This window comes from Erinaceus europaeus, chromosome 12 (genome assembly GCF_950295315.1).
Source record: "Erinaceus europaeus chromosome 12, mEriEur2.1, whole genome shotgun sequence".
Classification (NCBI taxonomy): domain Eukaryota; kingdom Metazoa; phylum Chordata; class Mammalia; order Eulipotyphla; family Erinaceidae; genus Erinaceus; species Erinaceus europaeus.
In genome coordinates, this window is record NC_080173.1 from 39,198,927 (window position 1) to 39,214,010 (window position 15,084).

A 15,084-nucleotide genomic window follows, 5' to 3' on the forward strand; every position below is an offset into this window, starting at 1 on the left:
TCCTCATGCTGGTCCTTGCACTTTGTGCCACATGTGCTTAACCCGCTGCACTACCACCCGACTCCCGATTATATTCTGCTTTATAGCAAGCAAATTAAAATTTTTTAATTTAAAATTGCACTTTTTAAACTTCACTTAGTTTATGTACAGATGACTTAAAGTAAAAATTAACTGATCATGAATTGAATTAATCTTGAATCAGTTTCGTTATTTTAACTACTTTTTCTTTTATGTGTTAGTATTGCAATGGTGGAGACCTGGCAGATTATTTGCAAGGTAATTTGTGTGTTTGTGTCTTTATTAAATAAAAGCTGTCTCTTTCACCCTGAGAGTTATTTTTGAATTATACTACTCTGTTTTTTGCACTTATGTAAATATAAAAATATTTGATCAGTGTTTGCATATATACTTACTGGTTGTGATTTTGTTCCTAATTTTTACTTGTGTTTAAAGATTTTTATGTGTGCCTTTAAGATTTTTTGAGAGATGGATCCTCTGAGAGAGGAAAAACAAAACAAATAGAGTATCTATTCTCCAAGATTCTTGGGATGCTATAAGTGAACCTGTAGTCCTTTTTCATTTCTTTCAAAATAAATGATAGTGGAATAATGTATCTAAGAATACTGATGTGAATGTTTCTTATGAATTTAAAAAGTTCTGAAGGATTTAAGGTAACACTGAAATTATTTTGTGGGGCTGGCAGTAGCTCAGCATGAATGTGTATGTTTTATCAGGGGTTCAGTTCCTGGCACCACATGAGAGTGTCATGGGCAGCACCAGGCAGAGGTGGGCAATCTCCTTGTATGGTGGAGTAGTACTATTTTCTTTCTTTAGTCTCTCTTCTGCTCTCTTTCTCTAAGCATAGAGAAAAAAAAAAAGGACCTGTGAGATCAGTGAGTGGTATTATTAAAAACAATTGAAAAAGGCTGTGAGTTTATGCTTGTATGCCTCATTAAAAAGAAATTCTAGGGGAGCTGGGCAGTAGTGCAGTGGGTTAAGCGCAGGTGGCGTGAAGCTCAAGGACTGGCGTAAGGATCCTGGTTAGAGCCCCTGACTCCCCACCTGCAGGGAGGGGGTCACTTTACAAGTGGTGAAGCAGGTCTGCAGGTGTCTATCTTTCTCCCCCCCATCTTCCCCTCCTCGCTCCATTTCTCTCTGTCCTATCCAACAACGACGACATCAATAACAACAATAATAACTACAACAATAAAACAACAGGGGCAACAAAAGGAAAAAAACTTAAAAAAAAATTCTAGGTTAGAGTGTTACGTGGAAAACTGAGAATTGTTACACATGTACCAACTACTGTACATTACTATCGGCTGTAAACTATAAATCCCCTCAATAAAGGAAAAAAATACAACAAATTTTTGACAACTGTAAGATTTTAGTATTAAAATTACTTGAATTGATATCCAAATGTATTTGGTATCCAAATATATTCATGTAGGATATAAAACACTGAGATCAAATTATCACCTTCCAGAATCTGAGAGGTTCACCAAGTAGAATGTACATTTGTTTGTATGTGAGGCCCTGGGTTCTTTCTCTGGTGCTGCATTAAAAAAAAACTAATGGAGAGAGGACTGGGCGGTAATGCAGCGGGTTAAATGCAGGTGGTGCAAAGCGCAAGTACTGGCATAAGGATCCCAGTTTGAGCCCCCAGCTCCCCACCTGCAGGGTGGTCGCTTTGCTAGCGGTGAAGCAGGTCTGCAGGTGTCAATCTTTCTCTCCTTCTCTCTCTCTTCCCCTCGTCTCTCGATTTCTTGTGTCCTATCCAACAACAACAGTTATAACAACAATAACAACCACAACAAGGGCAACAACAAGGGCTACAAAATGGGAAAAATGGCCTCCAGGAGCAGTGAATTCGTAGTACTGGCACTGAGCCCCAGCGATAACCCTGGAGGCAAAAATGAATGAATGAATGAATAAATAAATAAATAAATGGAGAGCAGGTGGTGGCACCCCTGGCAAAGCACAAACATTTATAGTGAGAATATTTTGGAGTCCTCAGAGTGGAATAGAAAACAACTAATGTATTAATTTTTAAATATTTATTCCTTTGTTGCCCTTGTTTTACTGTTGTAGTTATTATTATTGTTGTTATTGATGATGTTGTTGGATAGGACAGAGAGAATTGGAGAGAGGAGAGGAAGACAGAGAGGAGGAGAGAAAGATAGACACCTGCAGACCTGCTTCACCACTTGTGAAGCGACTCCCCTGCAGGTGGGGAGTCGGGGGCTCAAAACAGGCATCCTTAACACTGGTCCTTGCACCTTGCACCACCTGCGCTTAACCCGCTGCACTACTGCCCGACTCCCTAATGTATTAATTATTACTGCATTTCTGGGAGGGTTCACAGTAGGGAGAGTACCAGACTTGCATACAGAAGGTCCTGAATTTTATCTCTGGCACTACATGTGCCAGAGTGATTTTTCTGGTTCTCTCATTAATAATAAATAAACATTAAAAATAACAAAGCAAGGGTCGGGCAGTAACACAGTGGGTTAAGAGCACGTGGTGCCAAGCCCCTGGCTCCCTACCAGCAGGGGAGTTGATTCACAGGCGGTGAAGCAAGGTCTGCAGGTTTATCTGTCTTTCTCTCCCCCTCTCTGTCTTCCCCTCCTCTCTCCATTTCTCTCTGTCCTGTCCCAACAATGAACAACATCAGCAATAACAATAATAACCACAACAAGGCTACAACAACAAGGGCAACAAAAGGGGGTAAAATGGCCTCCAGAGGCAGTGGATTTATGGTGCAGGCCCACTGAGCCCCAGTAATAACCCTGGAGGCAAAATAAAATAAATTAAATTAAATTAAAAAAATAAAAATAAAACATTCAAGATCTGTGAGACAATAATATAAAGAGCTCTGGATTGCAACAGGGTAGGGTGGCTAAGCAGTAAGAGTACATGCTTTGCAGGCATGAGGACCTGGACTCAATTCTTGGCACTAGCCTCTCTATCTCAGAAAATCAATAGATTTTTAAAAAAAAATGTATTTATTTATAAAATGGAAACATTGTCAATACCATAGGATAAGAAGGGTACAATTTCCACCATCATAGCTCCGTATCCTATCCCCTCTCCTGATAGCTTTCTTATTCTTTAACTATTCTTAGTATGGACCCAGGGTCATTATGGGATGCAAAAGGTGGAAGGTCTGGTTTCTGTAATTGCTTCCCCGCTGAACATGGGCATCGACAGGTCCATCCATACTCCCAGCCTATCTTTCTCTTTCCCTAGTGGGGCAGGGCTCTGAGGAAGCAGAGGTCCAGGACATATTGGTGGGGTCATCTGTACAGGGAAGTCTGGTTGGCATCATGGTAGCATCTGGAACCTGATGGCCTCACCTGAACTTCCCAGTTTTGAAGCAGCCTCCTTGCAGAGCTCAGGCCATGGCTGTTGTCTCCTGAGTCACCATCTTGCTCAGCCCCCATCAATAGATTTTTTTTTTTTTTTGGTCACTGGACTTTCACTGCTCTGGGCTGACTTTTTCAGATAGGGGAGAGAGAGAGACAGAGACAGAGACAGACACACAGATGGGGTGTGGGGAGGAGACAACACAGCACAGAAGCATCCTCCAATATGGTGGGAAGCAGACTTGAACCTGGGTCTTATACATGCCATTGCAGGTGCATTATCCAGAGGATTTGTTTTTCTGGCCCAGTGGGAAGTGATCTCCACAGTAATTATATTCACAATAAGTCCAATTAATATCCACTCCAATTGAGACTTAAAAAAAAAGTTCTGTGGTCTGGGAGGTGGCACAGTGGTAAAGCTTTGGACTCTCAAGCATGAGGTCCCAAGTTTGATTCCCAGCAGCACATGTGCCAGAGTGATGTCTGGTTCTTTCTCTCTCCTCCTACCTTTCTCATAAATAAATAAAATCTTAAAAAAAAAAATCTATTGGGACTTGGGAGGCATCTCAACAGTAAAATACATATCTTCCTTCCATGAGGCTGTAGGTTCAATCCAAGCACTGCAGAACATGAAGATAATAAAAGACAAATAGAACATCACTAATGGTGGAGCTGTGCTCTAGCTCATCTCTTTCACATACACTTAAGCTAAAATTTGTTGATTTGCAACAAGGGCAACAAAAGGGGGAAAAATGGCCTCCAGGAGCAGTGGATTCATGGTGCAGGCACTGAGCCCCAGCAATAACCCTGGAGGCAAAAAAAAATTGATTTGATAGAAATTTCTAAATGTCATTTATTAGTAAGCAAAATGCAGTAAGAAAGCTCCTTTCAATTTACTAGTGGCAGAAAGGATGTGAAACTAGAAGGCACTGGTTCTACCTTCTCTCGAGTCTCTGAATATTGATTTCCTTGATGTTCTAAGTGATACAGATAAAAACACCTGGCAGCTGGGATCAGATTATGCTGGCTCTTTATCATTGGAGTATCAGTTTCCTTCATTAACAGAAATCCTGGTGTAGCAGATTTAAGTTAACTTAGATAGCATTTTTGTCCAGTATTGAACTCTGTATTTGATACTGTAAGCAATATTAGAAAACTGAGGTGTGAGGAGCTCCCTTAACTTAAATGTTGAATTTATTTATTTACTTACAGTAGCAGGGAATGAACCTGGAGTTTTGTACATGCATGATAGCACTACTGAATGATCTCCCTGGGCCATTTTTTAAAAATTCATTTTAGAGAGAGGGAGACTTACAGGGAGACATCATAACAACTTCCTGATCTGTGTTGCTTCCCCAGTGCCATTCATGGTACTCCCTTGTGTTAATAGTGAAGCCTAGGAGGGTCTTGGCACATTGTAAGGTCTGTGCTCTATCCAGTGAACTCTGTCCCCTGGCCCCTTAATTTGGATTTAGACAGCCCGGTTTACCCTTTCTCAGTTTATATTGAGTTGTCTGGAAAGTCATAATGCGTGTGTGTGTGTGTGTGTGTGTGTGTGTAGAAAAAAAACAGAAAGGTATGTCGTGACTTTTCCAACAACCCAATATTACTTAGGTCCAGTGTGATTTCAACTAGGGTTATTGAATATTTCCCTAGTCCTTCTCTGCCACAGTAACTTAGGAAATTCTTTGTATTTGGAAAACACTTGTGAAGACTTATATGGCTGACAAGATAGCTCATCTAGTTAGTGTGCTTGCTTTGTCAAGTTTGTGACCCAGCTTCAAGTCTGACCACCCCAGTGGAGGAAGCTTTGATACTTTGGTGTCTTTCCCTCTCTCCTGTTTCTCTGTCACCTTCTGTCTGAAAAAGTTGACCCAGAGCAGTGAAGCCCCAGTGATGACAGAAGGAAAACAAACTTGCAAACACTAAAAAAATAAATCCAGGGAGTCGGGCTGTAGCGCAGCGGGTTAAGCGCAGGTGGCGCAAAGCGCAAGGACCGGCATAAGGATCCCGGTTCGAACCCCGGCTCCCCACCTGCAGGGAAGTCGCTTCACAGGCGGTGAAGCAGGTCTGCAGGTGTCTATCTTTCTCTCCTCCTCTCTGTCTTCCCCTCCTCTCTCCATTTCTCTCTGTCCTATCCAACAACAACAACAACAATAATAACTACAACAATAAAACAACAAGGGCAACAAAAGGGAATAAATAAATAAAATAAATATTAAAAAAAAAAAATAAATCCAGTCCTCAAGGGCTGTGTAGAGCTGTACTGTCCAAGTTAGTAGACTCTGACCATATGTAGAGCTGTTGGAGGATCAAACTTGGGACTTTTTATTTTTGCCACTAGGGTTATTGCTGGAGCCTATACTTGCCCTGATGTCTGTTTTTTTTTTTTTCCTTCCTTCCTTTTCTTCCTTCCCTCCCCCCCGCTTATTTTGGCCTCCAGGGTTATTGCTAAGGCTCAGTGCCAGCACTATGAATCCACTGCTCATGGCAGCCATCCCCCCCATTTTTTATAGATAAGATATAGAGAGGGAGAGAAAAATATAGACATCTGCAGATGTGCTTCACCATTTGTGAAGCTCTCTCCTGCAGTGGGGAGCAGGGGCTCAAACCTGGATCCTTGCGGGGGTCTTTGCACTTAGTACATGTGCACTTAACTGTGTGCACCACTGCCTGGCCCCATTTTTTCTAATATATATATATATATATATATATATATATATATATGTATGTATGTATGTATGTATGTATGTATGTATGTATGTATGTATGTATTTTTTTTTGCCTCCAGGGTTATCTGGGGCTTGGTGCCTGCACTATGAGCTCACTGCTCCTGGAAGCCATTTCCCTCATTTTGTTGCCCTTGTTGTTGTTATTGTTGCCATTGCTGTTGTTGTTGGACAGGACAGAGAGAAATGGAGAGAGATGGGGAAGGTAGGGGGAGAGAAAAATAGACACTTGCAGATCTGCTTCACCGCTTGTGAAGAGAGCCTCCTGCAGGTCGGGATCCAGGGGCTCAAACTGGAATCCTTACACTGGTCCTTGTACTTTGCATCATGTACACTTAACCTGCTGCACTACTGCCTGGCCCCTTATTTTTTTTTTAAATAGAGGAGAGAGAGAGAGAAAAAAAACACCCACCTGTAGCATTGCTATACCATTTGTGAAGCAACTTCCCCCTGCAGGTAGGGACTGTGGGCTTGAAGCTGGGTCTTTGCTCATAGTAATATGTATGCTGTACTGGGTGAACCACAGCCCAGCCCCAAGACCTCATACTCAAACATTGGTCTTTAAAAAAAAAAGAAAAACTCCAGGGACTGTGGTTCAGTCCACAACACCATAAAAGCCAGAGCTGAGTGATGCTCTGTTAAAAAAAAAATTAAATTTGTGATTGATAGTGGGTTTGTAAGATTGCAGGGTTCCACACTGTAGCCACCACCAGCGTAGTGACCCTTCTCTCCCACATCCCCCAAATAGCCACCATAGTTCTCACAAAGTCTTAGAAACAGTTTCCTCCTCCTCCTCCTGCTGCTGCTGCTCCTCCTTCTCCTTTTTGCAAGTTCATGTGTATCATTTCTCTGGATTTTACATATGAGTGAAATGATCGGGTAATTGTCTTTCATCTCTGTACTTATTTTGCTAAGCATAATTACCTCCAGTTTCATCCATTTTGTCCCAAAGGACTCAAAGTCCTCTTTTATATTTGCAGAGTAGTATTCTGTGGCATAAAGATCCCTTAATATCTTTAGCCAATTATCTGTTGATGGGCATGTAGGCTGCTTCAACACACTGGCTATTGTGAATAATGCAGCTATGAACATAGGGGTTTTGTCCGTTTTTAATTTGTGCTCATGTACTGGTTGGAATTACTTATGGGCTTTCATCCCAGTTATTTGACTAACATGAAGGTAAACTTACTTTTTAGTTTGTTGAAGATACTTAATTTATTGAGCACCTGTTATATTCAAAGTAGTATAGACACCTTCAGCAGAAATAATGGCACAGGAAAAAACAAAGGGAAAACCAGTGAAGAAAAAAAAGAAAATATAAACCAGTTTTCTATTAAACAGATTAATTTTTGAGATATATTGTCTGTTTATAGACTTAAATTATTATTACTATTTTTTATTTTTAAATTATCTTTATTTGATAGAGACAGAAATCAAGAGGGAAAGGGGAGGTAGAGAGGGTGAGAGACACCTGCGGTACTGCTTCACCACTTGTGAAGCTTTCCCCCTGCAGATGAGGACTAGGGGCTCAAACCTGGGTCCTTGTACATTGTAACATGTGCGCTCAACCAGTGAATCCAGCTCCTGCTACTTCTATGTTTCCTAAAGAACTCAATTCTGTTGATAGAATGTACGGATGGGATTTGACTCTGTGTGCTAAAATATTTGTGTGGCTTCTTTTCTCCCAGCTAAAGGAACTCTTAGTGAAGATACGATCAGAGTGTTTTTGCATCAGATTGCAGCTGCCATGAGAATTCTGCACAGCAAAGGAATAATCCATAGGGATCTCAAGCCACAGAACATCTTGTTGTCTTATGCCAATCGTAGGAAGTCAAGTGTCAGTGGTATTCGCATCAAAATAGGTAAATGGCTGTTTATTATTTAAGACAAAAGACACTTTGAAAGATTATTTCTGTTCATTTTAATTTAGTTTTGTTAGGATGGTGGATTTTATTTATGCACTTTCGATTCAGTGAGGTACCTATATGTGTATTCCTTTATGTTACTGGCAAAAGATATGTTGGGAGCTCTCAAGATGCATCACAGTGGCAAATACTGCTCATCATAGGGAGGCTGATATCCTATGGTTGCTGGCAGCAAATTAGCAACCCTGATTCTTTATAGTTTTTGAAATTTTAACACAGGGCTTGAACAGACCATTTATTTCAACTTCCTTATTTGGCATTTTTAGTACCTTTGTATCTTAAACTTATTTGAAGCAGTTTGTAATGCTAGATTTGCCTTAAAGCTGTCCTTTTGGTTGTCAGGAAAATAATTTTATCAGTATTTTAATAGATTCCTGATATAGTTTATACCTAGTATCTGGAAAAGTTTCACATTCTACACCTAGTATCGATATTTCTGTGTTAATAAGTCATGTACCAGAAGCAGCATTTTCTCAGGTAATGTTTGGTATTCCTTGGCTATGAAACTAGTAGAATAGTGACCTTCAGATTGGTGGTTTCTACTGCTTCTTAGTTTGTTAAAATTGAGTTGCTCCTTTTTTCTTTGGACAATCTTATTCAGTAAGCTAATTGCTCCCAGTTCTTTCATGCCTTCATCTTGAACAGTCAGTCATATGGTCACTGTTGAGTGTGATACAGAGGTATCATTTGTTTTCCTCCTTTTTGTTTTGTGAAATAGCGGATTTTGGTTTTGCTCGATACCTGCATAGTAACATGATGGCTGCAACCCTGTGTGGGTCCCCGATGTACATGGTGAGTGAGTGTTTGCATCCTTGAGTGTTTAGAGCATGAGCTGTAAACATTGGAATTAAAGTGCTGTGCTTTTCCAAGCAAGATGTGACTTTAAATATAGCCAGAATTGCTGTCATACTGTAATATAAAGACATTGTTTACTTTAACATAACGGGCAATAAAAGTAGTCTTTTAAAAAAATTTTATCATGGCACCAGGCGAAGCTTCAGTGTTCTGCTGTCTCCATGAAGAAGTTGGCTCAGGAGAGCTGCAACCAAACGTGTGAGGCTCTAAAGCAGGGGAAGAAAATAAATTTAAAAAAATGATGCACTTAATGTATAATGTTAGAAAAACCTGTTAGGGATACCTCTTTACCTATAAGATATCATTATCATCTTCATCTTCTCCTTCTCCTTTTTCTTCTCCTTCTCCAAGTCCTCCCCCTCCTCCCTCTCCTCCACCTCCTTTTTCTTTTTTTCAGATTATCACAGCTGTTTCTGTCATTACCAAATTCATTTTAACCATACCTTGTTCCACCACATCCACCAGCAATTACTGCTGCCACCAATGCTACCTCGGCATCCACAGTCCACAGTGCACCCACTTCCTCCATTGGCATACATGACAAACCTTTGGTGCAATTAGCATTTGGTTCTTTTGCTACAGGATAGTCTTTGAGGGTCCTAATTGTCCAGAATAGTTCCTCAGATTACTTGCTTCAAACATTTAATGAAGAGCCTCCACAACTGCCCTTTCAATTTATAAAGAAATGGAGAGAGACAGAGAAGGAGGGACACCATAGACAACATTGCTTCATCGTTCATGGAGTTTCCCCTTTGTGCCTTATACTTGAACTGTGATGGGAACTTGAACCCAGGTCCTCAAACATAGTAATGTATGTGCTGTCTACTAGTGTCATTTTTTGTATTAAATTGAAAGCTTTCAGGGTTGGGGAGGTGGCTCTGCAGCAGGGCACATAACTTACATATTTGAGGCCCTGGGTTCAGTCCTTAGCAACACATGAGAAAGCAGAAGGACAAAACAAGTGGAATTCTACAAACAGTGTGGTGGTGCTTTGATCTCTCTTTTACAAAGAAGTGAAATTAAAAATTGAATCAGCTAAGTGGTTCTGTCATAGAGTGCATGTCTTGCATACATGACTCCCCAGATTAGTTCCCTGACACTGCAGAAAAATAAGTAAATTAGTAAATAAATTCTTTCAAATCACAGAATAGGGAAACAGAAACTTAGATACTTACTATTCATATTTAATTAAGTTAACATTTGACAACAATTTGCCATTGTTACTGTTATTTAAGAAGTAAACTATTGGGGGGTGGTTGGGTGGTGGTGCATCTAGTTTATAAAATCAGTAGAGTACATGCCACACTACAGTTTCATGGTAACTGCCCCTGGAAGTGGTTTTCTGGAGTGTTTCAGTAGTGGAGGGGGGTCTGGGGCAGGAGGCAGGGTTTCCATTGAACTTTGGTGGAAGAATATTGGTACTTTTTTGCTGGGTATGGTGTGGCAACATTTTGAACAGATGTGAAATTGCATCTTTTTTTTTTAATATTTATTTATCTGTTCCCTTTTGTTGCCCTTGTTTTTTGCCAGTCCTTGCGTTTGCGCCACCTGCACTTAACCCACTGTACAACCACCCGACTCCCTTGAAATTGTATTTCTAAAACATTTATGGTCTTAAACCCAAGGTCACCTAAGAAACAAAGTGTAAAAAAAAAGAAAAAACTCATATTTTTTGTAGTTTCTTTGTACCTCTCTTTTCACATTTCCTATTCTCCTGTTCTTGCACTCCAGGAGTATCTTCTCTCCTATAATTTGTGTGAATTTTTATTTCTTTAAAAGAAAAACAATTTTGAGAAGGTGAGTGCTGAGGATAGAACCTAGGATCCCACTTATGTGAAGCATGCTGTCTACATCTTAGCTACTTCTCAACCTCCTTTGTTATTATTTTAATATACTTACTGTATTTTTCCATATTAATACATACAAGTGTTTGTTTCTAAAACTTGCTTATTTTCATGTTTCATTGTTTTGAGATTTAGCAGTATAGGAATGTAGTGGAAATGTTATAATGTGTGGTTTCTATTTTAATATTTTCACTAGGAGTGTGACCATTACCAGTTAATGAAGATTACCAATTTAATTAAATAAATAGTATGTGCTGTTTGAATGTTCTCCTCAGGCTCCTGAAGTTATTATGTCTCAACATTATGATGCAAAGGCTGACTTGTGGAGCATAGGAACTGTGATTTATCAATGCCTTGTTGGAAAACCGCCTTTTCAGGTAGACCTGACTTTTTTCTTAGTGTGCTCTGTATTGGGGTCTTATTTCATAGTTAAGTCTGACTTATGAAATGGAAAATAATTTAAAAGCTCTGGTTTTTTTAAAAATTTCTTTTTTGATTTATTTTGATTTTGTTGCAGACAAAAATTGCTGTGTGAGCCATAGCATGTTTTGCTTTTTCCCCTTATAATCTGCTTTTCTTTATAGTTTAACTGGGGTGTGAAGTTAATCATGTTTCCTAGACTGTTGAAAGCTAGCCAGGTGGAGGGAAATGGGTTTCTTGAAATTTACTTACTCAAGCTAGGACTGATCTGGTAAGGTCCTTCAAAACTGTCACCACAACTCTTTCACTGTTGAGTGAGAGGTAATTATTATTCAGGCCTTTGTAAACTATTTTGGGTCTTTCTTCCTCTCTACTAATGTACTGTCAAAATGAAGCCTTCTAAAATAAGCTCATATGATCCCTCTTGAAGTATATTGCCTAGTTATAGTGAGGTCTTTTCAGTCTGAAAACTGTATAAAGTGAAATCATTTATCCATATAGTATTAAAATATTCAGTGATACAGCCAGGTTAAACACTTAATTTCCCATCTAGTCTGTGTTAGCTGTACTAATTGAGCATCTCTCATCACTAGGGCACTGCTTATTGCTCTGCTTATTGCAGAGACTGAGAACTAGCAGCATGTTTAGTGATTTTTCTTCAATATCTGGAAGGTTCTCATCTAATTTAGAGGCCAATTTTGTATAATTAAAAATGTACCTACTGGGTAGATCATGCACTCTCTTGAATAGAGATATCCTATCCTATCCTATCCTATCCTATCCTATCCTATCCTATCCTATCCTATCCTATCCTATCCTATCCTATCCTATCCTATCCTATCCTATCCTATCCTATCCTATCCTATCCTATTCTCCCCTCCCCTCCCCTCCCCTCCCCTCCCCTCCCTCCCCTCCTTTTCTCTCCCTTCCCCTCCCCTCCCCTATTTCTACTCTGCTCTGCTCTACTCTACTCTACTCTACTCTACTCTACTCTACTCTACTCTACTCTACTCTACTCTACTCTACTCTACTCTACTCTGTTTTGGCCAGAGCACTGCTCAGCTCTGGCTTATGGGGGTGAAGGGGATTAAACCTGAGACTCTGGAGCCTCAGGCATGAGGGTCTCTTTGCGTAGCCATTATCCTATCTACCCCTGCCCTTGAATAGAGATATTTCTAGGGGTCCAGGCAGTGTTATACCAGGTTTAGCACACATAGAATGAAGCGCAAGGACCTGTGCAAGGATTCCTGTTCAAGCCTGGTCCCCCATCTGCAGGGGAGTCGCTTCAAAAGTGGTGAATCAGGTCTCCAGGTATCTGTCTTTTTCTCTCCCCTCTCAGTTTCTCTCTGTCCTATTCAATAAAATGGAAAAAGTGGCCTCCAGGAACAGTGGATTCATAGTTCAGGAACTGAGCCCCAGTAATAACCCTGGAGGCAGAGAGAGAGAGAGAGAAGGGGGGGAGGTCTTTTCTAGCCCCAGTGATAACCCTGGGGGCAAAAAAAAAAGAGTCTTTTCTAGTTTTCAGAAAATATACAAAAGGCCCAGATATGCAGACTCTGCATAACAATTTCAGAGGTTTAAAACATGCCCATTGAGTATACCTCTTTCAGAACTCCATGCTTTCTAATTCAAAAATCTATGTGCTGTTGTTCCTTAGTAAGAAATGAACATTGATCATAGGATTTTGAATTTTTATTCACATTGTTTAGGAAATTAAACTTTTCTTCCCCAACAGGCCAATAGTCCTCAAGACTTAAGGATATTTTATGAAAAAAATAGGAGTTTAATGCCTAGGTAGGTGTCTGATTATACTGGTCTTACTTGTGATTGCAGATTTTTAAAATTTATTCCCTTTTGTTCCCCTTGTTGTTTTGTGATTGCAGATTTTACTGGGTTTTATTTGTAAGTACAGTGCTATTTACTTAAACTATATGTTTTATATATTTTCATGTTGAGTCTTTTTTTCAGATAACAGCAGTGTGAGAGCATTTGCTATATCGGTAATCTGAAAATTACTCATGTAGCATACATGCAAATTACTAGTGCTTGCGTGATGTATCACTTTCATTTTCCTATTATTAAATTAATTTAAAAAACACTATTCAGTTCTAACTTACGGTGGTGCTGGGGATCAAAACTGGGACCTTTGAGCCTCAAACATAAAAATATTTTGCATAACCATTATGTTATCTTCCAGATTCCCCACTCATTTTAAAATACAAAATATATTCTAAAGAAAAAAATTAAGTTTTATGGGTTTTGAGGGAAGGAGGATGTGAACCTGTGTAGAGTGCATAAAGTTGAAAGTCAGTTATGCCCTAGGCCTTCCTGTACTTGTTAGGGATAATAAGAGTCTGTTATATATCTTTCCAAATCTTTCTTTGTGTGTGAGTACATTATACATGTTTGAGTGCTTGCTTATGTGCATATTTATACACATGCAATAGTCTAACATCAATTATATTATGCTTTGTAAATAGTTCTGTAACTAATTTTTTCTTTCTTTAAATTTTTTTTTAATTATCTTTATTGGATAGAGACAACCAGAAATCAAGTGGGAAGGGGAGATAGGGAGAGAAACAGAGAGATACCTACAGCCCTGCTTTACCATTTGTAAAGCTTTTCCCCTGCAGGTGGAGACTGGGGACTTGAACCAGGGTCCTGGTACATTGTAACAAGTGTGCTCAACCAGATGTGCCACCACCTGGCCCCCAACTAATTTTTTCCTTTACATTGTAAACTTTTTTTTTTAATTATTGTAAACTTTGTTCAGAGAAGGTATATAGAGGACTGTTGCATTCTCTTAAATGACTACATATAATTCCATGGTTAGATGTAGGATATTCTATTTAGTCAGACCCCTGTTTTCATTTTTTGGTTACTGAAGACTTTAGTTGTGTGTGTATGCACACACAAGCTTACATGCACCCTTGTAGCCACAATTGTATTTATTAGGATAAACCCCTAGTAGTGGCCTTGTTGGATTGAAGTGTGTGTACTCCAGATTTGCTATTCCAGATTATACAGCAGTGTTTCTTTCCTCACAGTTTATTAAAATGATATATTATCAGATTTGATACCTCACAGATGAAGGGGAGCCAATTAGCTATTAATTTAATCTGCATTATTCTCTTTACTAGTGATATTGGCTCTTCTGTGATTTTTTTTCTATACATTGTATATTTCTATTACTTGAGTATCTTTGTCTCATCTTTTTTTTTTTCCATTGGAGTCTTAAGAGAGCTATACTTCTATTTGTTTAATCTCTGCCTTTTCCAGGTAGAGTTGGAGATGACTCTTTCTAGTAGAGAACTTAATAGCTAGTATCAGTGTAGGGTTGGAAAACTCTCTTCTTCTCTTCCCCACCTCAGGAATAAGACTTTTACACATTGTTTTCTTAGTGTAAAATGTAGCGTTTATAAAACTGCATATACATTTTCACTTACCATAGTGAAGGCAGAAGTCATATAATTAATATATCTGTTTACTCAGCACTTAGCTTATTCTTTTTTTTTTTTTTTCCTTTCCCCCAGTATTCCCAGAGAAACATCACCTTATTTGGCTAATCTCCTTTTGGGTTTGCTTCAGAGAAACCAGAAAGATAGAATGGATTTTGGTAAGTAATATTTTAAAATTTTTCTTACCTAGTTTCTTAATATCTTTTCTGTTTCATGCTTATCAGGTCTTCTGTAGAAGTAAACATAAAGTTTATATATCAAATAAAAAATTATGTCTGTTAAGTTTTGTTCTGAAAAAAAAAAGATCTAAGGTAGAAAACTCTATGTATCTACTCTGAGGAGCTTTGACTATTTATTTCAGTGAAACTCATAGGATCCTTTGTGGAATATAATTAACTAAACCTATTTAAGTATGATCCTGATTTTGTGTTACCTAATAAACCTCCTTGTTGGCACTGTGCTATGGTCATTTCTAGCCTATGACATTT

The 15,084-nt window shown here is 39.1% G+C and overlaps 1 protein-coding gene across 5 annotated transcripts in view; it reads left to right on the forward strand.

Moving 5' to 3' along the window:
* Nucleotides 1-15,084, forward strand: part of ULK2 (unc-51 like autophagy activating kinase 2) — a 102,339-nt gene that overhangs the window by 23,576 nt on the left and 63,679 nt on the right. For 4 of the 5 annotated variants that reach the window (XM_060203172.1, XM_060203171.1, XM_060203173.1 and 1 more), the window contains exons 5-10: nt 240-276; nt 7,783-7,956; nt 8,738-8,811; nt 10,994-11,095; nt 12,874-12,932; nt 14,672-14,754. In XM_060203172.1, coding sequence (XP_060059155.1) covers nt 240-276; nt 7,783-7,956; nt 8,738-8,811; nt 10,994-11,095; nt 12,874-12,932; nt 14,672-14,754 — 529 coding nt within the window. The remainder of the gene's footprint in view (nt 1-239; nt 277-7,782; nt 7,957-8,737; nt 8,812-10,993; nt 11,096-12,873; nt 12,933-14,671; nt 14,755-15,084) is intronic. The other variant, XM_060203175.1, reaches the window with a different exon arrangement.